Source organism: Phytophthora sojae (assembly GCF_000149755.1).
Source record: "Phytophthora sojae unplaced genomic scaffold PHYSOscaffold_1, whole genome shotgun sequence".
Taxonomy (NCBI): Eukaryota; Oomycota; class Peronosporomycetes; order Peronosporales; family Peronosporaceae; genus Phytophthora; species Phytophthora sojae.
The window spans coordinates 3,583,688-3,611,517 of record NW_009258115.1 but is presented as its reverse complement, the minus strand read 5'-3'; the positions used below and the strand labels follow the sequence as shown (position 1 = coordinate 3,611,517).

The 27,830-nt window shown below is 56.9% G+C and overlaps 1 protein-coding gene and 15 non-coding genes across 16 annotated transcripts; 15 read left to right on the top strand and 1 right to left on the bottom strand.

The window, feature by feature from the left end:
- Positions 1–17,892: 17,892 nt before the first annotated feature.
- PHYSODRAFT_321332 (hypothetical protein) lies at positions 17,893–20,474 on the bottom strand (the record flags this gene model as incomplete). Its single annotated transcript, XM_009516513.1, has 7 exons — positions 17,893–18,495; positions 18,597–18,679; positions 18,757–19,188; positions 19,257–19,445; positions 19,507–19,704; positions 19,804–19,962; positions 20,039–20,474. 7 exons carry the CDS (start codon positions 20,472–20,474, stop codon positions 17,893–17,895), a joined length of 2,100 nt encoding a protein of 699 aa, XP_009514808.1.
- A 1,640-nt stretch (positions 20,475–22,114) lies between these two features.
- On the top strand, positions 22,115–22,187 carry PHYSODRAFT_t277. Its single transcript has one exon. It is a non-coding gene; the product is annotated as a tRNA-Glu (tRNA).
- A 328-nt stretch (positions 22,188–22,515) lies between these two features.
- On the top strand, positions 22,516–22,588 carry PHYSODRAFT_t278. Its single transcript has one exon. It is a non-coding gene; the product is annotated as a tRNA-Glu (tRNA).
- A 328-nt stretch (positions 22,589–22,916) lies between these two features.
- Positions 22,917–22,989, top strand: PHYSODRAFT_t279. Its single transcript has one exon. It is a non-coding gene; the product is annotated as a tRNA-Glu (tRNA).
- Positions 22,990–23,317: 328 nt separating this feature from the next.
- On the top strand, positions 23,318–23,390 carry PHYSODRAFT_t280. The gene has a single exon. It is a non-coding gene; the product is annotated as a tRNA-Glu (tRNA).
- Positions 23,391–23,718: 328 nt separating this feature from the next.
- On the top strand, positions 23,719–23,791 carry PHYSODRAFT_t281. The gene has a single exon. It is a non-coding gene; the product is annotated as a tRNA-Glu (tRNA).
- A 328-nt stretch (positions 23,792–24,119) lies between these two features.
- Positions 24,120–24,192, top strand: PHYSODRAFT_t282. The gene has a single exon. It is a non-coding gene; the product is annotated as a tRNA-Glu (tRNA).
- Positions 24,193–24,520: 328 nt separating this feature from the next.
- Positions 24,521–24,594, top strand: PHYSODRAFT_t283. Its single transcript has one exon. It is a non-coding gene; the product is annotated as a tRNA-Glu (tRNA).
- A 328-nt stretch (positions 24,595–24,922) lies between these two features.
- PHYSODRAFT_t284 lies at positions 24,923–24,995 on the top strand. Its single transcript has one exon. It is a non-coding gene; the product is annotated as a tRNA-Glu (tRNA).
- A 328-nt stretch (positions 24,996–25,323) lies between these two features.
- On the top strand, positions 25,324–25,396 carry PHYSODRAFT_t285. Its single transcript has one exon. It is a non-coding gene; the product is annotated as a tRNA-Glu (tRNA).
- Positions 25,397–25,724: 328 nt separating this feature from the next.
- PHYSODRAFT_t286 lies at positions 25,725–25,797 on the top strand. Its single transcript has one exon. It is a non-coding gene; the product is annotated as a tRNA-Glu (tRNA).
- A 328-nt stretch (positions 25,798–26,125) lies between these two features.
- PHYSODRAFT_t287 lies at positions 26,126–26,198 on the top strand. Its single transcript has one exon. It is a non-coding gene; the product is annotated as a tRNA-Glu (tRNA).
- A 328-nt stretch (positions 26,199–26,526) lies between these two features.
- PHYSODRAFT_t288 lies at positions 26,527–26,599 on the top strand. Its single transcript has one exon. It is a non-coding gene; the product is annotated as a tRNA-Glu (tRNA).
- A 328-nt stretch (positions 26,600–26,927) lies between these two features.
- On the top strand, positions 26,928–27,000 carry PHYSODRAFT_t289. Its single transcript has one exon. It is a non-coding gene; the product is annotated as a tRNA-Glu (tRNA).
- A 328-nt stretch (positions 27,001–27,328) lies between these two features.
- Positions 27,329–27,401, top strand: PHYSODRAFT_t290. The gene has a single exon. It is a non-coding gene; the product is annotated as a tRNA-Glu (tRNA).
- A 328-nt stretch (positions 27,402–27,729) lies between these two features.
- On the top strand, positions 27,730–27,802 carry PHYSODRAFT_t291. The gene has a single exon. It is a non-coding gene; the product is annotated as a tRNA-Glu (tRNA).
- The last annotated feature ends 28 nt before the right edge of the window (positions 27,803–27,830 follow it).

The following is a 27,830-nucleotide window of genomic DNA, read 5'->3' as shown; positions in this document are numbered from 1 at the left end:
CAGGAGCAACGCGAGTTTCTCGCCAGAAAACGTTTGGATGCCTTGGAGCGCGAGCGCCTCAGGGAAAACGTGACCTGGACGCGCGTCGACAGATCCAAGAACTTACGGATCGCTTGGTCCACGCTGAGATCGCCCGAGGAGAAGGGGAACGGCGTGCGCAGGACGTGGAAGCTCGCCAGACCCAGTGTTCCACTGAAACTCAGGGGATGACCCAGGGTATCACGGAAGCTGTAAGTCTTGAGCGTGAGCGCCTGGACGCCACCAACGCCGAGCGCTGGCAACAGCGCGAAGCCGAAGCCGACTCGGAGCGCGCGCGTTGGGTTTCCGAGACGTACGCTGGTTGGAAGGAAAAAATGTCAACTATGGAGCAGAAGGTCCAAGAACTTGAGGCGGAGAGAGAGCGAGAGCGGGAGTCTTCCGAGAATATCCAGCGTTTCCACGCTGGCCAAGTGCGCGACCTTCGTGCAACGTTGGCCCAAGTTCAAGCGCGTCGCGCAACCGTCGCCCCTGATTTGGCAACAAATGTGAGGTCGTCAGTGGCTCAGAACCCTGAAGTTGCAACCCGACCCCAAGAATCCAGTGGCGTAATCAACGGAAACGCAAGTGTCGCTGGCCAGAGACGGGAGACAGCTGATCCGAAGAACACTTCCGAAGTCGCCGCCTCCCAGCTAAGAGCGACCCTCGCGCAGACTTCCGCCGACACTTCCGGCAGAATCGCGCGCGTCAAGCGGGGACATGGCGCTACGGAGACCAAGGTGATGCAGGATGTCAAGCTGTCTCTGGGGAAGACGTCGGATCCCAGGAGAACAGTGGCCTCTAAGGCCTCGCAGGACTCTAAAGCAGACTCCAAGCGCTCTGCACCCAAGAAACACCAGCAGAAGAAGAAGCGTCAGGATGTCAATCCACCTTCGGACTCAGACCCAAGCTCCGATTCCAGCGATGATGACTCGTCCTCTGAGAGTTCGGATGACAGTTCGGACGGGAACCCTGGGGTAACCTGATGACGGCTTCTACGGCTCAAGCTTGCACTACGCTCCTGACGTTCAGACCGTACATCAACTCGAATACTCTGGGTGAGTTCGATACTAAGGCGTCACTCAGGGAACGCGTGCATTGGTGGGAGCGTTTTTGCGAACATGGCGGCTCAGGGAAGCTGGTCTACGAAGATGCGAATTCAGGAACTCATGTTGGAACTCTCGGGAGCGCGTGACTGGTTCAACAAGTTGCCCAAGTACACTCAGCGTGACTGGAAGGAGTTGGCGTCTGCATTCAGGAAGAAGTACTGCAAAGCGCGCTCGTCGTATCTGAACGCTACTTCACGATGGAGATGAAGACCTCAGAGAGCGACCTGGATTTCTTTTATCGTCTGCATTCCGCCGCTGGGAAGGTTGACATTGACTTTCGCAAGTCTTCGAAGCGTCTGGAGAAGCATATCCGGAGGTTCATCACGAAACTCAGGGACACACGCCTCAAAACGTCGTTGCAGGGCCAGAGATTCAGGAGTATCGCTGATCTAGAGTACGCTCTGGAACAGGACGAAGAGGTCTGGAGTCGCAGCGACCATGATGCCCCGCCACCCAGAGTTCGTGACTTTCGTGCCGACAACATTCCTCAGGGGCGTTTCAAGCCGAAGCGTGCAGGACGTGCGTACGTGGCTAGGGGCGATGTCTCTGACTCTGAGTCGGATGAAGACCCTGAAATTCACGCGCGTTTTCAGGAAATCAGGGACGAACCCAGAGTTTCAGTTCGAAGTGCGAGCGCGAATTCAGGGTCAACTCGTGAAATCTCTGGAGAAGAAACTTCTACGTCTAGCGCTGGGAGCCTGGCGAGTATGAAGGGTGCCGACTGGACTCAGACGCTGACGAACGAGGTCTATCGCGTGATGGATAACATGGGATGGCGTCCACCGAACGTCCAACCAGGACCGAGCGCGAACTCTGGATTCCGTTCCCCTCGCCGCGAAAACCCGAATTGGGACAAGTTCTGCGAGAAGTGCGGTAAGTGGGGGCACCCAGAGGAAAACTGCTGGAAAGACGTGAAGTGTGATCGCTGCCTTGAAGTGGGTCATCCGACTCACTTGTGTCGCGCGCAACCGTGCGAGAACTGTGGCAAACTGCATCTCGGGAAACCGTGTGAAGACTGGAAGACACTGGAAGCTGTGAAGAAACTCGCCCGCCAAGGTGCACTGAAGGACATGCCGAGCCAAATCCTGGATAAACTCCTGGATGGCGAAGCAAACTCTGGGAGGCCGTCAAACCAATAAGCCCGCTGGGTGGGGACCCAGTACGCGCCGGGCTGAAGAAGGCCCCAGAGTTATGTGTTCTAGTGTATGTAGGCCCGGAGCTGAGAACAAGAACCCAAGATAACCAACAATGCATGACTACTTTGACTCAGGATTTCATGACTTCCCCTGAAACTCAGCATCCTGAACAAGCGAACTCTGGGTCGGTGAACTCTGAAAAAAATGTGGAGTACAAGCTGAACCCTGGAGAGCGCTACGGATGGTGGGAAAACAATGATCCTGACCAAAAGAAACGTGATGTGGCGATGGTGCATGGTGCTGTGAACGACTGCCGGACGAGAGTTCTCATGGATACCGGTGCGCCTGTGAATATTGTGAGCTTCGACTTAGCGCGTAAGCTCGGACTCACACTCAAGTCGCACAAGCAAACCAAGGTGTCTGGCATGGGGGGCGTTCCGACGTACATCGGTGCCAGTGCTCAGGTGAAGATTACTCTCGGTTCGAGGGTGATATATCTCCTGGATCTCCTGGATGTCTGGATTGCTAACATCGGCGAAGGGATCGAAGTACTTCTGGGTATGAGTTTTATGTTTGCAGCTGGAGTGAGGATCAGTGTTCGCGAAGGTCTCGTGACACTTCCGGATGAAGAGGCGATCACGATGTGTGGATGGACTCCAGAAGATCGCCTGGGTGTCGACATGCCCGTGGAAACCACAGGTAGTTGGTACCTGGCCCCTGGGGAAACCAAGGTGGTGAAGATTTCGTATGGACCGACGAACCCACAGCGTGAAGTTGTGTGGGCAGGACGAGGTGACCGCTGGGTAACGCACCTGATTTACGCTGCGAGATCCTGGCCGGTCGCTGTGAAGGTGGTCAACATCTCGGACAAGGACGGCTGGATTCACAACAGAACGCCGGTCGCCCGAATCGTGGAGTATAGCTTCTTCCCACGTGCCGGACGCTTTGTGCGCCCTGGTTCTTTTGCGTACCGGGAGTGGCAGACTCTTATTCTGGAGAGTGTTCAGTCGTGTGAGGGCAGACTTAGTGCAGAACGCCTGGCTGCGCTGGAGCCATCCTGTGTCGAGACCTCAGAGTATCAGTGGCCTACGAAGATTCTGCCGCGACCTGCAAAGGGCCCCGACATGGCACTGCTTGCCTTGATTCTCAGGAAACCGAAGACTCGTCGCGTGCGTTTCGCTGAAGACGCTGCAACTCAGACTGAAGAGGTGCCCCCTGAAGACCCTCCTGAAATCCGAGACGTTGCTGTTGATACGAGTGACTTGGGTGGCGTTCTGAAGGATGCGGGGACCGATGTTGCCTCGTAGACTGTCGGAACCCCAGAGTACACGAGTCCTGAAGGTGGTACGGCTGCTGAAAACCTGAGTTTACAGGTTGAAGTTGGCAGTGGTTCTCAGGGTCAGTGGTGCGAGGAGGGTGATTCTCTGGGATTCGATGTGGATGACGACGATTCTCAGGGTGCTGTTGAAGATTACTGGGGTATCCCGATCTCAGGGATGCCGGGAACTCCGTTGGAGGAGCTGAAGCAGGAATATGAGCGCTGCATGCGGCTCTCGACAGAGGACCTCGACTACGAGCCTGCGGTCTACATACGCGAAGGAAGTGAGTTACTCTCTCAGTTGCGCGACCAGTTGGTTATGCTTCCTGAGATGCGTGACTTGACCCCTGAGTGTAAGATCGAGGAGGCAGATGTTGGAGTCCCTGGAAAAACGACGCCCGAGATGGAAGACCAAGTGAGGCGAATTCTGGAATATCATCGGAAGATCTTCTTTGGAGACGGCAATGCAGCTCCCCACCTGCCCGTGGAGTGGTTTGTGACCTGGATGTAGACGACGCTAAACCTGTTGCCCAGCGTCCAAGGTCCATTGCACCACACCTGTGGACCAAGGTGTATGAACTTCTGAAGAAGCTTCTAGAGAACGGGCTGATCGAGACTTCTACGTCCCCCTGGGCATCTCCGATCGTGATCATCCTCAAGAAGAATGGCGTTGACATCCGGATGTGCATCGACTACCGCGTGGTGAATGGCTTCATTAAGCTCTCGCACTACCCGCTACCGCTTATTGATGATCTTTTGATTGGCTTTGAGTCAGCGATGTGGTTTATGAGCTTGGACATGGCGAGTGGTTTCTGGGCTATCAAGATGACCGAGTGAGCCAAGTTGATCTCTGCGTTCGTCTGTCCCTATGGGCATTACCGGTGGGTCAGGATGCCGTTTGGCCTCAAGAACGCCCCGCTGATCTACCAGGAAGTTCTCAATAACTGTCTGTGGGGATTTCTGCGGCTTTCCCCTGAGGAAGAAGCTGAGGTTGACCTGGATGTCTTGGACTTTTTGGGGTTGAACTCTGGGGAACCCAGAATTTCAAGTGAAAATACCCTGCGACTTTCAGTGTTGACGGATGAGATGACTGTTTTCCAGCGTAACATCCCGGCTCCCTCTCAGATGGGCCCTGTCCTGGGTCGAAGCTCGTATATCGACGATATCACCAACGGTGCGCCTACTTGGGAGTAGCTGTGCCAGGATCTGAACGCGCTGCTCTTCCGACTACGTTACTGGAATATCTCTGTGAGTCTTCCCAAGAGCGAATTCGGGAAGTTGTCTATTCCGTATATCTCTCACGAGATTAGTGCTGAGGGTATCCGAGCGACCCCTAAAATCGCGAAGGGGGTTCAAGACTTGCCGTTCCCGACGACACTGAAAGGTGTCCAGAGTTTCATGGGGAGTCTAAATTACTACAACAAGTTCATTGAAGACCTACCCGTGATCGCGGCCGTCCTGTACGAGCTGACTGAGGAGCAAGTGAAATTCAGGAGAGACTTGTCGAGAGCCCAGGAAGCCTTTGAAACCCTGAAGCGCAAGATTGTTTCGACCCCGTTGCTCAGACATCCGGATCGTTCAAGGCCCTTCGTGATTATTCCCCACGCGAACCCTTGGCAGCATCCGCTGTGTTGGGCCAGGAGTACGACGGGATTGTGCATCCGGTTCGGTTCACAGGTCGCGTCCTGAATTACGCTGAGCTGCGGTATCACATTGCGGAGAAGGAGGTGATTGCTATCCTGAGAGTCCTGGAGGTGTCTTGTACTCTGGTTGAAGGCAGCCCTAAGATCGTTGTCTACACGCGATACTGTTGAAGTGGTTGCTGACTTCGCAGTCGGCAGACGGTCGAACGGTGAAGTGGGGTCTGAAGTTGTCCCGCTGGAACCTGGAGATACGCAGAGTTCAACGAGATGAAGACGGGGCTTGGTTGCAATTCTGGGTGCGGGTATTACCCCCAGAGAACACTTGGATGAGATCGCTGAAAACCTGATCCCAGCCAAGGGGCGCGTCAAACCTCCAGTGCCTATCAGCATGGAAATGCTGGAAGCGGATTATGAGGGGTGTATTCTGAGTTTCGATGGCGCCGCTAAGACTTCCACGCGACAAGGGAGCTGTGGTTGCATTCTGTGGCACGTCCCCAGTTGGGACATCCTGGATGCCCAGGGATTCATCCTGGAGGACGTGACTGTGCACGACGCTGAGTATCATGGACTTCTGAAGGGTCTCACTCTGGCGATTGAGCGTGGGATTCAGGATATCGTTGTAGTTGGGGACTCCAGGATTGCCATCCAGCAAGCCCAAGATCTCATCAACTGCAATCAGCCAAATCTCCAGAGGAAGTTGGCCGAGTATGAAGTGCTGAAGACGAAGTTCAAGTCTGTGCGGCTGGTGCATGTCAAGCGAGAGTTTAACCAGGCCGCAGACTACCTGACGTCTAAGACCCTCGCGCTTGGTGAATCCTGGAAGGTGGAGGATGCTGACGAACGAACACATCTGCAGTTGGTGTCCAAGATTCACGAGAAGTTGGTAAAACCGAAGGTGTTATTGTACGTTGGAATTCAGGGGAGTGATTCTCAGGGTGTCGAAACTCTGAGTATCCCTGGATCTGAGTGCGCTCCGTTGCCTGTGGCGGCCAAAGTGTTTGTAGTAATGACTCGGGCGCGAACTCAGGAGATCGAAGCCCAAAGCGAACTCATGGGACCTCTGGAGTACCAGGCAGAACGCTGGTGACGCATCAAAGTGCACCAGGACAGAGATGATCACTTGCTGCAACTCAAGGACTTCCTGAAGGGCGACACGACGAAGCTGTCGCACGCCCAAGCCAGGAAACTCGCGAAGGTCGCTGATGATTTTGTGTTGGATTCCAGAGAAGTCCTGTATCGCTTGAGTCGGTCTACCAGAGATCGACCCAGAGACATGGTTGACGAACTCAGACTCGTGGTGCCAAAAGCTCTGCGACCGGATATCCTGCATAACGCTCACGAAGATTTTCAGGGTGGGCACCAGGGGATCACGAGGACGTACGAGAAGCTGCGCTCTGAGTTCTACTGGCACGGCATGTACGCTGGTGTGGAAGTTTTCGTCAAAGAGTGTGTGGATTGCGCCAGCGGCAAGGGGCACCCTCAGAATCCAGGGCCTTCCCCTGGGAACATCGACCCAAGGCGCCCTTTTGAAGTTGTGTCTATGGATTTCGTGACATACTTGCCTAAGTCGGACCGTGGGAACACGTTCCTGCTGCTTTTCGGGATGCATTCTCAGGATTCGTCACGTGTAAACCCATGAGTTCCACCACGGCGCAAGATGTCGCTGAAGTGTACGAAGAGCAGGTCTTCAGGAGATTCGGCGCGAGCTCGATGCTGAGGCACGACCAAGACCCAAGGTTCATGCGTGAGGTGTTCACGCGCTTCCGTGAACTTCTGGGTAGCAAGCAGCGGGCCACTTTGGCGTATCGCCCCCAGGCGAACGGGCAACAAGAGCGGTCGGTGCAGACCGTCGTGCGCAGCATTCGAGCGTACATTGCGGAAGCGGACCAGAGTGACTGGGACGACCATGCTGAGCGCTTGATGTTTGCCCTGAGTACATCGTTCGATGCTACTCGCCTGGACACTCCGTTTTTCTTGGTACACGGCTGGGACGCACACGGCACTGTGTCTGCAATGTTGGGACTCAGGCCCTCAAGCACCCAGGAGCGTACCGCGTACGAGCGGCGCAGGAAGCTACAGCGTGACTACAGTTATGCACAAGCTTGCGCTGAGGATCTCCAGAAGAAGGCCAAGCGGGCGCGCTCTGCCGAACAAGCTTGCGCTGAGGATCTCCAGAAGAAGGCCAAGCGGGCGCGCTCAGCCGAACAAACCAGGAAGTGGAGAGAGCTGTCAGAACGTCTGAAGTCAGGGTTCGCGGCTGGTGATGCCGTGTGGCTGTACATACCCAAGGTGCAGCCCGGGCTGAGCCGCAAACTGGCTCACATGTGGCACGGTTCCTTCAGGATTCAAGAGATCCATGACAACTTCCGCGTGAAACTCAGGATTGAGAACACAGGATATCGCGTGAATCTCTGGGTACATGTGAGCCGTTTGAAACCTAGAGCACTATTCCCGAAGCGGCCCACTGTGGAGGTCGACGTGGACGAGGATGATGACTTTGATGCGGCGCTGTTGCCCGAAGACAGCTGGGAGCCCGACGCTGCGAACAATGAGTACGAAGTCGAGCGAATCCTGGATTTGCGATGGACTAAACGGACTCGGACATCGAGACGAATTCGCGAGTACCTTGTGAAGTGGAAGGGGTATGATGAGACCGAGTGGCTGCCTGTGTCGAAGCTCAACTGTGGTGCCCTGCTCTACGAATTCAATCAAGGCGCAAGAGCGCGAGCCCGTTTCCAGGCCATGCAGGCTGGAGATGATCACCCAGGAGTCTAGCACTCTGGGGTGACACTGGCCCAGAGTTACATGTGATATTCAAAGGGAAACCCAGAGTGACACTGGCCCAGAGTTACATGTGATATTCAAAGGGAAACCCAGAGTGACACTGTGATACTCTGGGAAAATCGACGGAATATGTGAATATTGGAGACGGAGAACGCGAATGTGATTTGATTTGATTTGATTTGATTATGGAGAAGGCGATATTGCTGAGGCTTCGGCATTGTGTGAAGTGGTGAGAAGGAAGATGAAGGCGGCGAGCTTTACGAGCACATGGAGACAGTGGACGAAGTTGGGTGACCCAGGAAACAAGTCAACAGACGATGAATTTCTGGGGAAGACGCTGAGATCGAGATGAAATCCTGGGTATTATGGGAGTTTCGCTACGACATGTGAAATTCAGGTGGTTCTCAGGATTTGGAGGTGACCTTGACTCTCACGAGTGCTTGAGAGACAGCGGGTTGAGCTTTCGGATGGCCAGGGGCTTGATGTGGCGCTTGATGTCGTTCGGCACGTATTGGGGCCACTCATCGTCGTCAGCCGCCGTGTTCCATTGGACTCGAGCGGGCTCACGAATGCCTGTCGTAATGCGGGTTGAAGGATTGTGAGGCGATGGACCCGGAGGTTACCCGAAGGTGACCCGAGAGTGAGCCACTTGAATTATGGGACACCTTAGCTCGGCGTCCCGTATAGAAGGCCGGCGACTGATTACGAAACCCGATGGCGTATTTACGAAGATCCAGAACGGGGAGGCCCGTAACAAGGACGATGACACCGCACGGAGACAGCAGATGACGTCATGAGGTAAAGGCGTGCAGCATACTGGTTGGTTGGTTGGCCGGCAGACGAGCCGCCGGTAGATAGGCAGTTCAGTTCAGAATTTCCAACAACGAGACAAGGTACTTCTTCATATTAGTCTTTGTGTTGTGCGGTTAGCGCCTACGTGTGTACTGTGACTGTTTCCTACCTACTTGCGAAGTGTACTCGGGGTTCTGGATTGATTTGGCCTCCCTGGTAACCTTCTAGTAGCGTAGTGTGTTGCATTGTCTGGACTCAGGAGATCAGCTCTCAATGTTCGACAGTAGGACACTCTAAACGGTTTAGTGTGCGTCTCGCACTCTGGTTTGGACCCGCAGACTAGCTGCGGCAGGAGATCTCCAGTAAATCTCGTACATATTGTACAACAAGTTGTCGTGCAGTGGGAAGAGTTACCTCGCTGTACAAGTGCATCCGCGACAGAGTTAACTTAAGTCTCTGCCTGCGAGTGTAAGGAACCCCATATTCACCCCTTCATATTACACGTCTTCTAGGAATTACGCTAGATAAAGATCCGAGTCTTGCTACAAGGGTACACAAGGTGAGGCCTAGAGATCTCGGGACTAGTTCTCGTTGTCTTTGGGTATTTGGCTTGCAGGGGTAACCCCCCGTAGTTGCGTGGCAGGACACGTGTGGGAGTTTATTAGTTTTTATCTGAGGGACTCCACCACAATGGTGCGCGTGCCCGGATCTACTAGTCCGAAAGGGGACGTGAAGGTGAAGGGTGAGGTGAGGGAAGATAGAACTCCGCTGGGACCGGCGGAAGTCAAACGTGAAAACACTAGGTCCACCGACGGACAGGCAATGGGGACGCCTGAGCCGAAGGATTTCGTTTACGAAGAGAAGTTCCCCGTTAAGGCTCCGAAAGGAGCCGTCCGGGACTCGGTCCAAAAACCGAGTTCCATTGGACCTGCTGCTAAGCGGGACCCCGGCGTCGCTGAAAAGCGAGGTCGAAACGTGGAGCGCGAGCATCTGAAGGGGGTCATCCGCGACCCCGCTGCCCGCAGCGATGCTCTAGACGCTGCGATGGACTACATGGAAGTCGAAGATGCGAAGAAGAAAGCTGAGAAGAAAACGGAGAAATTGGAGATCTCGGCGCTAGCGGTCCATGGCCCCAGCAACGACACTCACGATGCAGACAAACGATTTCGTGAAGCCGAAATCAACTACTTCCGTCAAGAGCTTGCGTTCCTGCTCCAGAGAGATCCGCTCCTGCGTAAGTTGGGGCTGACGATGCCATGGCCTCTCACGGGTCCAGTTCGCAACCCGCGCACGCTAACAATCCGAGATCCGCTTCACGCCGTCACGATACTGTTCTGCGTGCTCGAAGATGCTGGTTTCAAGGTACATGAACAGCGGATCCCCACCGATGTACGCGAGTACGATCTGGAAACCACCGTCCTTACGCTCGCGCGGGTGTACGCAGTGTTGCAGAAGCTCGTCCCGAGTGCAGATGACTCATCCGCGCCGTTGCCGACCGGAGACCTCACACCTCCTCGGTTGGACGATTCGCGGATCTCCTTCAAGTTTGAAGATGACGGGGGCGCTCTCATGAGGAGCACTACCTCAACCAAGAAGCCTCCACCGGCCCCACGTGTGTCCCGCCGAGAACGACGTGCACAAGGGATCCCGCGATCGCTGCAAACGATGTAGGACGCGGGAAGTCTGCGCAAATGTCAAATATTGCGCAGACTCGCCCAGCGAGAGGACCACGTGGGAGGATCCAGGAGGCTCAAGAGGTTGCAACAGAGCCCGATCGCCCCGGCGGTGTGGCTGAAGACCTTCTTTACCTGTTTGCGAACGAGCGAGACGAGCCTGAAGACGTTGAGATGCAACCAGTCACTGCGTCTCCCGCTCGGCCACGTATCGGGTACCGATCCCAGACACAACCGGAATACCAAGGAGATCTCCATGACCTATCCGATGACCTATGGAGGTGGCGGAACCGGAGGTCGTGTCGCAGCTGTGTCCACGGCGACTAGGTTGCGAGCATCGGCTGTGTCCAAACTGAAGGACTTCAGCGGCAAGGAACATGACGAAGAAGCCGCCCGTGCCTGGTTCAACAAGGTTAGAACGGCTTTCCGACGGGATCAGATGCAGCCAGACGAGATGTGCTTGACATTTGCCGATTTGATGATAGGCCCTGCACGCAATTGGTATTACCAGCTGAGCCGCACCGCTCGCGCGTCGTGGACTGACCTGCGTGATCAGTTCCAGATCCACTTTTGCGGTAAAGGGATCTCCCTCGCGCGCAAGTACTACCACATGCTGCGCGGGAGTCAGGAAGACCCACTGGTTTACTTATACCGGCTGAATCTGGCCGGGATACGTGCAAACTTGAAGATCCATGATGGCACCAAGGAACAACGACGTGAACACGTCAACCACTACATCGATACAGTCCAAGATGACGATCTCGCCGGATCTCTGGTAGTGTTGAGGCTGCCTGACTCAGAAGCTCTCGAAGGCGTCCTGTTGGCCATGCGACGCCGCCACCAACGTCGCAAGATTGAGACCCAAGGTTCGAAATACCGCCAAAGGGCTCCCGCCCCTGCAGCCTCCTCGAGGGCGGTGCGGGTTGTGACTACCGGTCGCGGACGCCGCGGAGATCACGGAGATCTCAACGAGTTCGAGGGCGAATCAAGCAGTTCCGATAGCGAATCTGAAGACTAAAGAGCTCACGTGTTTTCGGCAGCTAGGACACCTACACCAGGAGATGGTGAACAGCCAAGGGCGCGCAAAGACCGCGAAGACCAACTGGGGCGCCCGAAGTACGGCACTCGATGCTCACACTGCGGATCTCGCAAGCATACGGATCTCGGGTGCTGGAAGAGGCTCACGTGCCAGAAGTGTGGACGCATGGGCCATCCTACCGACAAGTGCTTCTACGTCTGCAAGTGCTGTGGAGACGTTCACGAAGCAGGTCAGTGTAAAATCGGCGGCTTCTTCGATGCTGTTCGCCAATGGTACAACCCGACTCGCCATGCCGGACTGCTGCCCGAGAGCGTCGAGAAGGCGTTAAACTAGACCGCTCGCCAGGCCTGAACAGCCTGAACAGCCTGGTACGTGACGAGCGATCGAAGTTCTGCATTTATGCATATGTTCAGAGGAAGGCGCGAGCGTTAGAAGACCCAACTTCCTGTAATGCGGTGAATACAGCCAGATCTCTTACCTCGGATGAAGATGACTATTCGCGTCGCCCTTGTGTGATGGCCCTTCGACTGTCGCCGGGTGAACGCCGAGGTTACTGGAAGTATTACACTCCCTCCAAGTGGTTCAACCAGTCGAAGGCGACCGGTGCGGTCAACAATGTCCGTGCCGTCCTACTCTTTGATACTGGAGCCGAAGTGTCGATAATCGACTCTACCTTTGCACGTAAGGTGGGTTGTGAAATTGATACAACACAGACAATGGATTGTGTTGGTGTGGGGGATGCTGTGTACCGCACAGAAGGCCGAGCAGAAGTCAAGCTCCCTCTGGCTGGAGAGTTGGTGTACAAGTTCCGTGTGTGGGTTGGAGATCTCTCAGGACAAGACGTCATTCTCGGCATGGATTTTATGGTTCCTGCGGGGGTGAGGTTGGACCTGGCTGACGGAACGCTCTGTCTGCCGGACGAAGTTCGCATCCAGATGACCGACCGTAAGCCACTGTATAGCAGCAAGGCTGACGCGGTCTACGCAACGGGATTCCATGATGTCGGTCCTGGCCAATGGACAGAGATCTCACTCAAGTCCCACAACAAGCGGTTTGAACTGTGGGTAACGAGAGGGGAAAAATGGGTGATCATGGTGGTGAATGGTGGATTCAGTAACAAGTCATACCTCCGGATCACCAACATCAGCACGAGCCGCCTGGTACTGGATCGTTTGGTGTGTTTGGCAATCTGGTTACCCGTTGGGCAGATCCCGCGTCGACCTGGATTCGCTAGGAAGGATTCAAACCGCTATCGGGAGTGGCAAACACTTGCGTTTGAAGCAGCTGTGGACACTGGAGATGCAAACGAAGCGGTAGTTGAAGAGTCTGGACCGCTGGTCGAGCGTCCTAGCTACCGGACTGCGACTGCGATTTTAGCACGGCCTCCACAAGTGAAGACCGTTGAAGCAGCAGCAACGTCAGAAGAATGCACGCGACTCACACTGGACGACACACATCCTCAAATGCAGCTGATGAAAAGTTCGACTGATCCGACTAGGGTGACCGAAACCGAGGAGGACGTGATCTCTACCGATCCCGGTCAGGTGATCTCTGGTATGGACAGCGATGACTCCAGTCTACCGCGAACGGAAACTCACGCAGGCGAGGAGAGCGGCCTATCTTTTACGAACAGTGGCGAAACACCGGTAGGCTTGGCGTCGACTCCGGCAAATGTGGCTGAGGCCGAGCTCCGCAAGGAGTTCCCAGAATATACCCCTGACCTCATGCCACAATCCAAAATACACGCCGCGGCCACCGAGGAAATGGTTCATCGCACGTTGTCGGTCATCGTTGAAAGCGACTGGAGCGACAGCTGTAGCTGTGCGTCCGAAAGCGCTGAGTCTACTGGTAGCTGGGGTAGTTTTGACTGGCAGACCGACGACGAGAAAGAAGAGGAGCCGGTGAGCGGAATGCTCCCAGTGACCCAAGTCGAACCAAGCCAAGGCGGGGATGCAACCGACATGGATGAAGCGAAGTATGTTCATGAAGGGGCCGATCTCACTGCGGAAGACATCGAAAAGGAGATGACGGTGTTACCAGAGATCTCCCTGACGGCAGAAGTTAAAAGGGAAGATCTCAAGGTCAGGGATCCAACTGAGAACACAGCAGAGGAGATTGATCGTCTGCGTGATATCATTTGGGAGCGGCGTCACCTTCTCATCGGCAAAGGGAATGCTTTACCCCCTGCGGCGACGGGAGCGATCTGTGACATCGACGTTGGTGGTGCACGACCGGTGGCTCAGCGTTGTCGCCGGATCCCGCCTCAGTTCCGTGAAAAGGTGTTCCAACTCGTCAAGGGGCTACTGGGGGCGAAGATTATTCGGATCTCCACTTCTCCTTGGGTGTCTCCGATCGTTATTGTCGTCAAGAAGAACGGCATGGACGTCCGACTCTTTATCGACTACCGTCTGGTCAATGCTCTGACACGACTGATGATCTACCCCATGCCGTTGATTGACGACCTCCTCGATGATCTCGACAGTTTGCTGTGGTTCTGTTCTCTCGACATAGCGAGTGGATTCTGGGTGGTGAGTATGACCGATCGAGCCCGAGAGATCTCCGCGTTCATTACGCCGTTCGGCCTGTTCGAATGGCTGCGAATGCCGTTTGGTCTGAAGAATGCCCCCCAAATCTATCAGCGGCTGATCGACAATGCGTTATATGGCGTGCTGCGGATCTCGCCGGGTCAAGATCGCGCGGATCTCGTCAACATTTTCGAGGACGGTGTTCCTGAAGATCGATCGCTGCCGTCGGTGCTGGGGCGTCGCTCTTACATCGATGACATCTTAGTTGGAGCAAGCTCGTGGGACGAACTGTGTGAGAAGGTCAAGAAGATCCTCGAGGTTTGTGACCGCTGGAATATGTCTATTAGCGCGGAGAAGAGCAGTTGGGGTATGAGCAAAGTCGACTATCTGGGGCATCAGATCTCCGGTGAAGGCCTGTTCACCAAGCCGAAAGATTTGGCAAGTCTGGGGGCGTTGAAGTTTCCCAAAACGCTTAAGGCTCTCCAGTCATTCCTCGGCAGTCTCAACTACTACAATCGCTTCATCGAAGATTTCGCAGTATATGCCACAGTGTTGTATGAGTTCGGAGATTCCGATTTCATCAAGGGTCGAGCCACAAACGTCAGCGGAAATCACGAGGCGACTGTGAGATGGGGCCACGCGCTACGAGCCTTCGATACCCTGAAGTTCAAGATGATCAACGCACCCATGCTCTACCATTTTGCCCCAGAGTTGGATCCTGTTGTGATTGTGTACGCAAGCAAGTGGGCGATCTCTGCCTCTCTCGTTCAGTGTCGTGATGGAGTGTACGTACCCGTCAAATTTACGAGTAGGACACTGCGGTCTCACGATATCGGGTACGACATTGTGGAGAAGGAAGTACTGGCTCTGCTAAGAACCCTCGATAGCTGCTTCACCATGCTGAGTGGTCGATACATCCGAGTGCTCACCAGACACACGACTCTCGCATGGCTCTTCCGCGCGAAAGGCTTGAAGGGACGGCTAGCTCAGTGGGCGGCGCTGCTCTCCCCCCATTCGCTAGAGATCGAACGTTTAACGAAAGGCGAAGATGAGCTACTAGGTTTGGTTGCCGCCAGTATCACTCCGCGCGCAGAGATGGATGCAGCGTTGGAGGAGATCTCTCCGCAGAAGAAGTCGACGAGAGCATTGGCTATCCCGATGCCGACTTTTACGCCCGGAGAAAACGTTTGCGTCGTCAGCTTTGACGGATCGGCCAAGCCGAAACGAGTTGGTGGAGCTTTCAGCGCTGTGGTATGGGATGCTCCTGGATGGAAGGTTGTCAAGGCTGAATCTGGCTATTTACCGGACCACACTGTGAACAAGGCCGGGTACCATGGCCTCCTTCTCGGACTTCGTTTGATTGCCGATCTCCAGATCGACCGTCTCATTCTGTGTGGCGACTCCAATTTAGTCATCCGCCAACTCCGTGGAGAGATGGAGTGCAAGTCATCGGGACTCCAGCTCTTGCGTGAGAAGGCCAGAGTGATTTTGCGGTCTTGGCCGCAATGCGAACTCATCCACGTAAAACGCGATTGGAACCAACCCGCGGATATGCTGGCGGGACAGGCGCTGCACGCGTGGTGCCGGGGTAGTTGTCGAGAGTCACACCGATTGCACGGACCTCGAGACCTTGAATCGACTGGACGAGCTCCTCAAGACGCGCGAAGAACGTGACGCCCATCCGAAGGTAGGCGCTGTCACGCGAAGCCGATCTCGTACTGTCGCACCAGCCGTGTTGCAGGAAGACGTCGTCAAGCAGCTGCGCTTGGAACGTATTTGCCGTGCTCAAGACGAGGAGGTGTGGATCTGGTCACTGAAGCGTTTCCTGCACGGTGATCTCTCTCAGATCTCGAGCCGTCAAGCCAAGACGTGCAGTAAACTGGCTAACAGTTACGAGGTCGACGAGCATGGCCTCTTGATGTACTGTCCAGTCGAGGGGCGCGGTGGTGATGTCGAGGACCGTGGATCTATGGTGAAACTGGTAATGCCGAGTACACCCCACGAAGATCTCCTGCATCATTTCCACACAAGTGTGGAGGGAGGTCATCAGGGAGTCAGCCAAACATTCCAAAAGCTTCGGAGGCATTTCTACTGGCGAGGTATGTTCCGAAGTGTGCAGAAGTATGTCGGGGAGTGCGTCGACTGCGAGACGGGAAAAGGAAAACCCACCTTGCGGGGGCGATCGCCGGGCAATATCGCCGCTAATTACCCTTTCCAGGTCGTGGCTATGGATCATATCCCCACCCTCCCGAAGTCGTTCAAGGGCAACACAGAGCTCCTAGTCTTCGTGGATCTCTTCACCGGCTTCGTTGTGGCAAAGGCACAACGAAGCCGGTAGTCGTTCAAGGGCAACACAGAGCTCCTAGTCTTCGTGGATCTCTTCACCGGCTTCGTTGTGGCAAAGGCACAACGAAGCCGGAGGGACCGGAAGCCGAGATCTCGACCCACAGAAATGGAGGTTCAAGATCCAACGCCAATACCAACGTGCTCAGACAGAGACTCGTCGTCTCCTCGCCGAAGCTCGTGAGAGTCGCGCGGAAGCCCACAATGAGAACGTACCGGAGTCACCCATTAAGGAGGGATCGCAGGTGTGACTGTACCTCGACCGAGTCAAGGTCGGATACGCTCGGAAGCTCGCTCACATGTGGCATGGGCCTTTCAAAGTCGCCACCATGGTAAGCGACTACGCTGCCAAGCTGGAAATCAGCGGGACTGACTACCGACTGTTCCCTATCGTACACATCTCGAAGCTGAAGCTGGTCCGACAGTTCCCCGAACGACCCGCCGAAGATCGCACTGTTGATGAAAGCGAACGATTTGACTTTGACGAAGAACTTCTCCCCGAGGATAGCTGGGAGGCACAAACTCGCGGTGACAACGAGTATGAAGTTGAAGAGATCTTGGATGTAAAGACGGAAAGACGCACACGCTACGGTCGACGGCTCAAGGAATATTTGGTGCGTTGGAAGGGCCACGCAGAGACGAATTGGGTCAAGGAAGAATACCTGAACTGTGGTGGTCTGCTGTTCGACTTCCAGCAGAAGCGTCGGAGCCGGCAGAGGTTCCATGTGATGCAATCGCGTGGAGAGGCCGACATCGCCGAAGAGTGAGGCGGTGTTGGGGGGTAGCGTGGTGGACGCTATCCGTAATGGTGGATGGTATTTGTTGCACATTTACATTTGATTGAGTGGAAGGAGAAATGGAGAGAAGATCACGCGATGGAATGGAGAAACGAGGTTAGTTGTGATGATCTGGTCGGACATTAGAATTACGACGAACGAGTACTCGGGGGAGATCCAGCCCGGTGTCGCAGTGCTGGAGGCACCTGGGGTGCGAACGCGCGTCCGACGGCTGCTGAAACGCGCTCGCCACGACGCTTTGGGCCTGTGCGATGGTGAAAACCGGAACCGTTCGTGTCAGAGACTACCTGCGCGTTTTGTCGATTTTGGCCGGATCGCTGTCATCGCCGACTTGGAGATCCAGCCCGGAGCCGCAGTGCAGGAGACACCGAGGGCGTGAAGGCGTGGTCGGTGGCCGTCGGACTAAGTGCCGTCCTACGCCTGGAGTTTGTGCTATGGCCTTGATCACCACAAATCACTTCCCAGAATGCACGGCGACCTACGCCATGCCTTCACATCTCCAGTTGGGGAGATCTCCCAGTCATGACATTGACTGTGTACAATTAAGTTGTGGGGCGGGAGTGATATGAAATGGAGTCGAAGCCGGTGTATTACGATGTCGATAAAGAAGATGCATGCTCGAGGAGACTACCCACTAGCTACGTACATTGGTGAAGGAAGAAATGTCGGACGCTGGAGATTTCCGGGGGTCCTCCTAGGTCTATTCAGCTGACTCAGGCTAGGCGATTGACGAGGTCGCCTTGAACTTGCCTCGAAGGCGGGTGTGGATGGGCTCGTTCATCGATGGGTGTTTGGCACGAGCGTTCCAGTAGAACAGGCGCCACGGCTCCGCCTCGTCAGTCGTTCGTAAGACGTGTAACAGATCTCCAGAGGCACCAGAAGCTCCCTTAGGGAACCACGGGCACGTTGCAATCAGCGGCAGGAAGAATGGCTCCAGAAGAATGTCCAAGTCGCACACATGAGCCTTGCACAGGCGGGCCACCTCTTCGAACACAGGCAGCAGCATCTTCACAAAGTGGGATCTCCGATTCTTACGATCCGAAGTGAACTTCACCTCCCAAGACTCAGCGCTGGCCTTGGAAATGAAAATCTCGATGGAGTGGGTGATCTCCCAGAACACAAGCGCGCCACGATTATCGTTCCGAGTCAGCACATCGCGGATGATGGCCAGAAGAGGTTGGAAGCGGGGATCTCCAATGTCGAACGAGACTGGGTCGGGCATGTTATCCAGGAAGATCTTCCAGGGACTCGCTTTGTATAAAGCTTCGACCGAGGCTTGTGGCCAGGGCCGATAATCAGCAGGAACGGCCAGCTCCCCCTTCTTAGGGTTGCACACCCCGGCGGGTAGCAGCCAGTCGCGTGTCAGAACTTCGAAGCGAGGTCTTTGGCTGTAAGCTGGTCAAGGCGGTGACCTGCAACGACCTCCCACAGCCACGGCGTGACATCGGCAGGGCGCGCAGCTTCGCTGGACTCAGGTGGAATTGCGTGTGTGAATGGGCTTCGGGCTGATACAGAGATCCACGGGCTGTCAGACGGAGATCTATGAAAGTCGCTTGTCTGACAATGAGGAGGAGCTACGTACCCATCGCCGTAGAGGAAGACAACTCAGCTGGCGCTCCCTCGGTAGTCGCAACGGCGCGCTTTGCACTCTTCGACTGTGGCGTTGGATCAGAAGAGAGATCTCCACTTCGCTTTGCCGAGCCAGACGGGAGCTGCTGCGAAGATGTTCGCGCTGGAAGATCAGAGGAGACAAGGCTCGTGGCCGTTGACGCCAGTGTGGCAAGAGACGAATTGGAAGAGGCCGACGCCACGCATCGTTCCACCTCAGGTTGCGGAGTCGGCGCAGGTACCAGATTGATCAAGTTGCGCAACGCTCCAAGGTGTTCCTCACGCTCCGCTAGTTTGCTGCGGAGATCAGCAGAAGAAGCCTGCTCCTTCAGCAGCGACTGTCGACTCGCATCCAGCTCCGCCTGCAAGTCGTCGCGAGCGAGGGAGGCCTCCGCTCGCTCTCGTTCTACAAAGCAATAAACGCACAGGTCAGCACAAGAGTAAACCCGCCACATCAGCACGCGCGATCATGACCTGCAGCCACTGCGCGATCCTGAGCTGTTGCGAGATCAGCCTGACGATGCTCCAAACTGTTCTTGAAGACGACGTTCTCACGCCGTAGAACGGTGTTATGCTGAGTCAGCCGAGTGATCTTCCTCTCCAACTCCTCCAGTCGCTTCCCAGCCACCTTATGCCGCTGTGCGAGATCCGATAACGCTGTCGCTGGGGAGATCAAGGCGTTAGTGATGCAACATCAACAACCTCAGCACTTGGGGCGACTTACCACCGTCTTGCGCCTTCTTCGACGCCGCCGCCGCTTCTCGTCGTGCTGCTACTGCGTCCTCACGAGCTTTGGACGCATCCAAGCGAAGGGCGTCCATCCGTGGCGCTGCTTTGTGGACCAGCGTGCGCGATTGCGCCAACTCGGTCTGCAACCTGTCGATTGTCGCCTCCGCTTGGCGCAATTGATTGCGAGATCTGTCTCGTTCGGCATTGGATCGTTGCAGGGCACGTCCCGCGCGTCAGTCACTAGTCCGATCATCATCAGTGGCAGCTTCGCTGGCAGCCAACAGTCGGCCACCTGGGGTCACCGATGCAGTGGGAGGAGGGGTCCAGGTAGCCTTGATATCTGCCAGCTCGGCTCGTATATCATCCAGATCTCCGAGGGCGATCTCCAACTGACTGGGGACGACGTTAGAGGGCGATGCTGCAGCGGACGGAGTGACTTCATCGGCATCAGCTGAGCGAGCGGCGACCCGTGCGAGATCTGCGCGTACTTGTTGTTCAGCAGCTTCGGCTTGCTGACGGCGTTCTACTTCGGTGTTCAGGGCCGCTGGAGATCTCGAAGACGACCGTCGGCTTCGTTGCGCACGCGTTGAACCTCCAGATCGCGATCATGGATGGATCGATGAAGACTTGCACAGATGCTTCAAGAAGATCCTGGGCGACGTCAAGACGGCCCCGGAGATCCAGCACCTCGTGATCGAGGGCCGCGGTGACTTGATCAGCCTGGATAATGCGCGCGCGTTCCGATAGAGATGACTGCGAACCAGAGTATGGAGCCGCGGCCGGTATAGATCGACCAAGGAAGTGACAGGCGGTGCAATCTCCGTGGCTGTAGTTCGACGACGGGGCAGCACTCAGCAGAGGGACGCCGGCGGCCGACGACGAAGTCGACGACGGGGCAGCACTCAGCAGAGGGACGCCGGCGGCCGACGACGAAGTCGACGACGTGGGTGGAGAAGCAGACATGGTACAGGAGCTCTACGCGTGGCAGCCACCTGCTCGATAGCCTTACGCGAAGAGAGGGCGGATGTCGTAACGCGGGTTGAAGGATTGTGAGGCGATGGACCCGGAGGTTACCCGAAGGTGACCCGAGAGTGAGCCACTTGAATTATGGGACACCTTAGCTCGGCGTCCCGTATAGAAGGCCGGCGACTGATTACGAAACCCGATGGCGTATTTACGAAGATCCAGAACGGGGAGGCCCGTAACAAGGACGATGACACCGCACGGAGACAGCAGATGACGTCATGAGGTAAAGGCGTGCAGCATACTGGTTGGTTGGTTGGCCGGCAGACGAGCCGCCGGTAGATAGGCAGTTCAGTTCAGAATTTCCAACAACGAGACAAGGTACTTCTTCATATTAGTCTTTGTGTTGTGCGGTTAGCGCCTACGTGTGTACTGTGACTGTTTCCTACCTACTTGCGAAGTGTACTCGGGGTTCTGGATTGATTTGGCCTCCCTGGTAACCTTCTAGTAGCGTAGTGTGTTGCATTGTCTGGACTCAGGAGATCAGCTCTCAATGTTCGACAGTAGGACACTCTAAACGGTTTAGTGTGCGTCTCGCACTCTGGTTTGGACCCGCAGACTAGCTGCGGCAGGAGATCTCCAGTAAATCTCGTACATATTGTACAACAAGTTGTCGTGCAGTGGGAAGAGTTACCTCGCTGTACAAGTGCATCCGCGACAGAGTTAACTTAAGTCTCTGCCTGCGAGTGTAAGGAACCCCATATTCACCCCTTCATATTACACGTCTTCTAGGAATTACGCTAGATAAAGATCCGAGTCTTGCTACAAGGGTACACAAGGTGAGGCCTAGAGATCTCGGGACTAGTTCTCGTTGTCTTTGGGTATTTGGCTTGCAGGGGTAACCCCCCGTAGTTGCGTGGCAGGACACGTGTGGGAGGTTATTAGTTTTTATCTGAGGGACTCCACCACATGCCCAACATCGCTAGCTGGACGTCTAAGTCCTTGCACTTAGCTCCCCCGAGTTTCTTGGCCCTGGGATCCTTCCAAATCCAGTAGCAGCACTTGTCCGGGAACTTCCAGATACCCGGTTCGTGCCACAACGACGGGATGAACCCAGGGGTATTGCACGAGCGCTCAACGAGCGTCTTGTACGCTCTGCGTAGCGCGTTTCGACGCGACTTACGCTGCGATTCCATGGTGGCGTCTGCTTGTTCCTTAGTCGGAATAGGCACCCAGTGCCCGCGCTCCCCGATTGCCTGTGCGTGCTTGTGCATGGCGTCCACGACGTCCTCCATCAGCTTGAGCGCTTACGCGGAGAGCAGCTCTCGCTCATGGAAGTAGAACACTCGGAAGCGACCCTGAAGCATAGTCTCCCAGGGTTCAGAATCCAGGCCTTCTTGGTATGACTCACGGTCCCAGCGCTCGTGAACAACGTCGTACGAATACTTGTGGATCTCGTACTCTGGGAACCGGGGAGTCTGGCAAGACGCACTCTTGGTCGAACTTGGATATTGCACAAGAACCCCATAGATGCGCCAGGAAGTCTCGTGTCCTCAGGGGTGCGTATCTGGTCGGCGTGCGGGTGGTGGTTATGGCGCAAAGGGCGCGAGTTGCGTGTAGGGTTGGTTACGAGAAGGTGCTCCCAAATAGTCTAGGCGGTTAGGATACGTGGCTTTCACCCACGCGACCCGGGTTCGAGTCCCGGTTTGGGAATTTTGCTTTTCCGCTCCTGCCGGCCTGCACCTTGTTTTGCTTGTTTGGCCTGTTCAGTCCGTGAGATCGACGTTCCGGGCGCTGCATATCGTGCTGAGGGGGTCGTGTCGGCGTTGGGAGCGTGCAGAGGCATCCGATGAAGCCGACGCTTAGACGAGCTCCACGTGAGGCTGGTTCGCGGTTGTTTCGGACCGATGAGGCAAGCGCTGGCGACGGGGAGGCGCGCGCGGGCGTGGGCGGGCTGGGGGTGCGTATCTGGTCGGCGTGCGGGTGGTGGTTATGGCGCAAAGGGCGCGAGTTGCGTGTAGGGTTGGTTACGAGAAGGTGCTCCCAAATAGTCTAGGCGATTAGGATACGTGGCTTTCACCCACGCGACCCGGGTTCGAGTCCCGGTTTGGGAATTTTGCTTTTCCGCTCCTGCCGGCCTGCAGCTTGTTTTGCTTGTTTGGCCTGTTCAGTCCGTGAGATCGACGTTCCGGGCGCTGCATATCGTGCTGAGGGGGTCGTGTCGGCGTTGGGAGCGTGCAGAGGCATCCGATGAAGCCGACGCTTAGACGAGCTCCACGTGAGGCTGGTTCGCGGTTGTTTCGGACCGATGAGGCAAGCGCTGGCGACGGGGAGGCGCGCGCGGGCGTGGGCGGGCTGGGGGTGCGTATCTGGTCGGCGTGCGGGTGGTGGTTATGGCGCAAAGGGCGGGAGTTGCGTGTAGGGTTGGTTACGAGAAGGTGCTCCCAAATAGTCTAGGCGATTAGGATACGTGGCTTTCACCCACGCGACCCGGGTTCGAGTCCCGGTTTGGGAATTTTGCTTTTCCGCTCCTGCCGGCCTGCACCTTGTTTTGCTTGTTTGGCCTGTTCAGTCCGTGAGATCGACGTTCCGGGCGCTGCATATCGTGCTGAGGGGGTCGTGTCGGCGTTGGGAGCGTGCATAGGCATCCGATGAAGCCGACGCTTAGACGAGCTCCACGTGAGGCTGGTTCGCGGTTGTTTCGGACCGATGAGGCAAGCGCTGGCGACGGGGAGGCGCGCGCGGGCGTGGGCGGGCTGGGGGTGCGTATCTGGTCGGCGTGCGGGTGGTGGTTATGGCGCAAAGGGCGCGAGTTGCGTGTAGGGTTGGTTACGAGAAGGTGCTCCCAAATAGTCTAGGCGATTAGGATACGTGGCTTTCACCCACGCGACCCGGGTTCGAGTCCCGGTTTGGGAATTTTGCTTTTCCGCTCCTGCCGGCCTGCAGCTTGTTTTGCTTGTTTGGCCTGTTCAGTCCGTGAGATCGACGTTCCGGGCGCTGCATATCGTGCTGAGGGGGTCGTGTCGGCGTTGGGAGCGTGCAGAGGCATCCGATGAAGCCGACGCTTAGACGAGCTCCACGTGAGGCTGGTTCGCGGTTGTTTCGGACCGATGAGGCAAGCGCTGGCGACGGGGAGGCGCGCGCGGGCGTGGGCGGGCTGGGGGTGCGTATCTGGTCGGCGTGCGGGTGGTGGTTATGGCGCAAAGGGCGCGAGTTGCGTGTAGGGTTGGTTACGAGAAGGTGCTCCCAAATAGTCTAGGCGATTAGGATACGTGGCTTTCACCCACGCGACCCGGGTTCGAGTCCCGGTTTGGGAATTTTGCTTTTCCGCTCCTGCCGGCCTGCAGCTTGTTTTGCTTGTTTGGCCTGTTCAGTCCGTGAGATCGACGTTCCGGGCGCTGCATATCGTGCTGAGGGGGTCGTGTCGGCGTTGGGAGCGTGCAGAGGCATCCGATGAAGCCGACGCTTAGACGAGCTCCACGTGAGGCTGGTTCGCGGTTGTTTCGGACCGATGAGGCAAGCGCTGGCGACGGGGAGGCGCGCGCGGGCGTGGGCGGGCTGGGGGTGCGTATCTGGTCGTCGTGCGGGTGGTGGTTATGGCGCAAAGGGCGCGAGTTGCGTGTAGGGTTGGTTACGAGAAGTTGCTCCCAAATAGTCTAGGCGGTTAGGATACGTGGCTTTCACCCACGCGACCCGGGTTCGAGTCCCGGTTTGGGAATTTTGCTTTTCCGCTCCTGCCGGCCTGCAGCTTGTTTTGCTTGTTTGGCCTGTTCAGTCCGTGAGATCGACGTTCCGGGCGCTGCATATCGTGCTGAGGGGGTCGTGTCGGCGTTGGGAGCGTGCAGAGGCATCCGATGAAGCCGACGCTTAGACGAGCTCCACGTGAGGCTGGTTCGCGGTTGTTTCGGACCGATGAGGCAAGCGCTGGCGACGGGGAGGCGCGCGCGGGCGTGGGCGGGCTGGGGGTGCGTATCTGGTCGGCGTGCGGGTGGTGGTTATGGCGCAAAGGGCGCGAGTTGCGTGTAGGGTTGGTTACGAGAAGGTGCTCCCAAATAGTCTAGGCGATTAGGATACGTGGCTTTCACCCACGCGACCCGGGGTTCGAGTCCCGGTTTGGGAATTTTGCTTTTCCGCTCCTGCCGGCCTGCAGCTTGTTTTGCTTGTTTGGCCTGTTCAGTCCGTGAGATCGACGTTCCGGGCGCTGCATATCGTGCTGAGGGGGTCGTGTCGGCGTTGGGAGCGTGCAGAGGCATCCGATGAAGCCGACGCTTAGACGAGCTCCACGTGAGGCTGGTTCGCGGTTGTTTCGGACCGATGAGGCAAGCGCTGGCGACGGGGAGGCGCGCGCGGGCGTGGGCGGGCTGGGGGTGCGTATCTGGTCGGCGTGCGGGTGGTGGTTATGGCGCAAAGGGCGCGAGTTGCGTGTAGGGTTGGTTACGAGAAGGTGCTCCCAAATAGTCTAGGCGATTAGGATACGTGGCTTTCACCCACGCGACCCGGGTTCGAGTCCCGGTTTGGGAATTTTGCTTTTCCGCTCCTGCCGGCCTGCAGCTTGTTTTGCTTGTTTGGCCTGTTCAGTCCGTGAGATCGACGTTCCGGGCGCTGCATATCGTGCTGAGGGGGTCGTGTCGGCGTTGGGAGCGTGCAGAGGCATCCGATGAAGCCGACGCTTAGACGAGCTCCACGTGAGGCTGGTTCGCGGTTGTTTCGGACCGATGAGGCAAGCGCTGGCGACGGGGAGGCGCGCGCGGGCGTGGGCGGGCTGGGGGTGCGTATCTGGTCGGCGTGCGGGTGGTGGTTATGGCGCAAAGGGCGCGAGTTGCGTGTAGGGTTGGTTACGAGAAGGTGCTCCCAAATAGTCTAGGCGGTTAGGATACGTGGCTTTCACCCACGCGACCCGGGTTCGAGTCCCGGTTTGGGAATTTTGCTTTTCCGCTCCTGCCGGCCTGCAGCTTGTTTTGCTTGTTTGGCCTGTTCAGTCCGTGAGATCGACGTTCCGGGCGCTGCATATCGTGCTGAGGGGGTCGTGTCGGCGTTGGGAGCGTGCAGAGGCATCCGATGAAGCCGACGCTTAGACGAGCTCCACGTGAGGCTGGTTCGCGGTTGTTTCGGACCGATGAGGCAAGCGCTGGCGACGGGGAGGCGCGCGCGGGCGTGGGCGGGCTGGGGGTGCGTATCTGGTCGGCGTGCGGGTGGTGGTTATGGCGCAAAGGGCGCGAGTTGCGTGTAGGGTTGGTTACGAGAAGGTGCTCCCAAATAGTCTAGGCGGTTAGGATACGTGGCTTTCACCCACGCGACCCGGGTTCGAGTCCCGGTTTGGGAATTTTGCTTTTCCGCTCCTGCCGGCCTGCAGCTTGTTTTTCTTGTTTGGCCTGTTCAGTCCGTGAGATCGACGTTCCGGGCGCTGCATATCGTGCTGAGGGGGTCGTGTCGGCGTTGGGAGCGTGCAGAGGCATCCGATGAAGCCGACGCTTAGACGAGCTCCACGTGAGGCTGGTTCGCGGTTGTTTCGGACCGATGAGGCAAGCGCTGGCGACGGGGAGGCGCGCGCGGGCGTGGGCGGGCTGGGGGTGCGTATCTGGTCGGCGTGCGGGTGGTGGTTATGGCGCAAAGGGCGCGAGTTGCGTGTAGGGTTGGTTACGAGAAGGTGCTCCCAAATTGTCTAGGCGGTTAGGATACGTGGCTTTCACCCACGCGACCCGGGTTCGAGTCCCGGTTTGGGAATTTTGCTTTTTCGCTCCTGCCGGCCTGCAGCTTGTTTTTCTTGTTTGGCCTGTTCAGTCCGTGAGATCGACGTTCCGGGCGCTGCATATCGTGCTGAGGGGGTCGTGTCGGCGTTGGGAGCGTGCAGAGGCATCCGATGAAGCCGACGCTTAGACGAGCTCCACGTGAGGCTGGTTCGCGGTTGTTTCGGACCGATGAGGCAAGCGCTGGCGACGGGGAGGCGCGCGCGGGCGTGGGCGGGCTGGGGGTGCGTATCTGGTCGGCGTGCGGGTGGTGGTTATGGCGCAAAGGGCGCGAGTTGCGTGTAGGGTTGGTTACGAGAAGGTGCTCCCAAATAGTCTAGGCGGTTAGGATACGTGGCTTTCACCCACGCGACCCGGGTTCGAGTCCCGGTTTGGGAATTTTGCTTTTTCGCTCCTGCCGGCCTGCAGCTTGTTTTTCTTGTTTGGCCTGTTCAGTCCGTGAGATCGACGTTCCGGGCGCTGCATATCGTGCTGAGGGGGTCGTGTCGGCGTTGGGAGCGTGCAGAGGCATCCGATGAAGCCGACGCTTAGACGAGCTCCACGTGAGGCTGGTTCGCGGTTGTTTCGGACCGATGAGGCAAGCGCTGGCGACGGGGAGGCGCGCGCGGGCGTGGGCGGGCTGGGGGTGCGTATCTGGTCGGCGTGCGGGTGGTGGTTATGGCGCAAAGGGCGCGAGTTGCGTGTAGGGTTGGTTACGAGAAGGTGCTCCCAAATAGTCTAGGCGGTTAGGATACGTGGCTTTCACCCACGCGACCCGGGTTCGAGTCCCGGTTTGGGAATTTTGCTTTTTCGCTCCTGCCGGCCTGCAGCTTGTTTTTCTTGTTTGGCCTGTTCAGTCCGTGAGATCGACGTTCCGGGCGCTGCATATCGTGCTGAGGGGGTCGTGTCGGCGTTGGGAGCGTGCAGAGGCATCCGATGAAGCCGACGCTTAGACGAGCTCCACGTGAGGCTGGTTCGCGGTTGTTTCGGACCGATGAGGCAAGCGCTGGCGACGGGGAGGCGCGCGCGGGCGTGGGCGGGCTGGGGGTGCGTATCTGGTCGGCGTGCGGGTGGTGGTTATGGCGCAAAGGGCGCGAGTTGCGTGTAGGGTTGGTTACGAGAAGGTGCTCCCAAATAGTCTAGGCGGTTAGGATACGTGGCTTTCACCCACGCGACCCGGGTTCGAGTCCCGGTTTGGGAATTTTGCTTTTCCGCTCCTGCCGGCCTGCAGCTTGTTTTGCTTGTTTGGCCTGTTCAGTCCGTGAGATCGACGTTCCGGGCGCTGCATATCGTGCTGAGGGGGTCGTGTCGGCGTTGGGAGCGTGCAGAGGCATCCGATGAAGCCGACGCTTAGACGAGCTCCACGTGAGGCTGGTTCGCGGTTGTTTCGGACCGATGAGGCAAGCGCTGGCGACGGGGAGGCGCGCGCGGGCGTGGGCGGGCTGGGGGTGCGTATCTGGTCGGCGTGCGGGTGGTGGTTATGGCGCAAAGGGCGCGAGTTGCGTGTAGGGTTGGTTACGAGAAGGTGCTCCCAAATAGTCTAGGCGGTTAGGATACGTGGCTTTCACCCACGTGACCCGGGTTCGAGTCCCGGTTTGGGAATTTTGCTTTTTCGCTCCTGCCGGCCTGC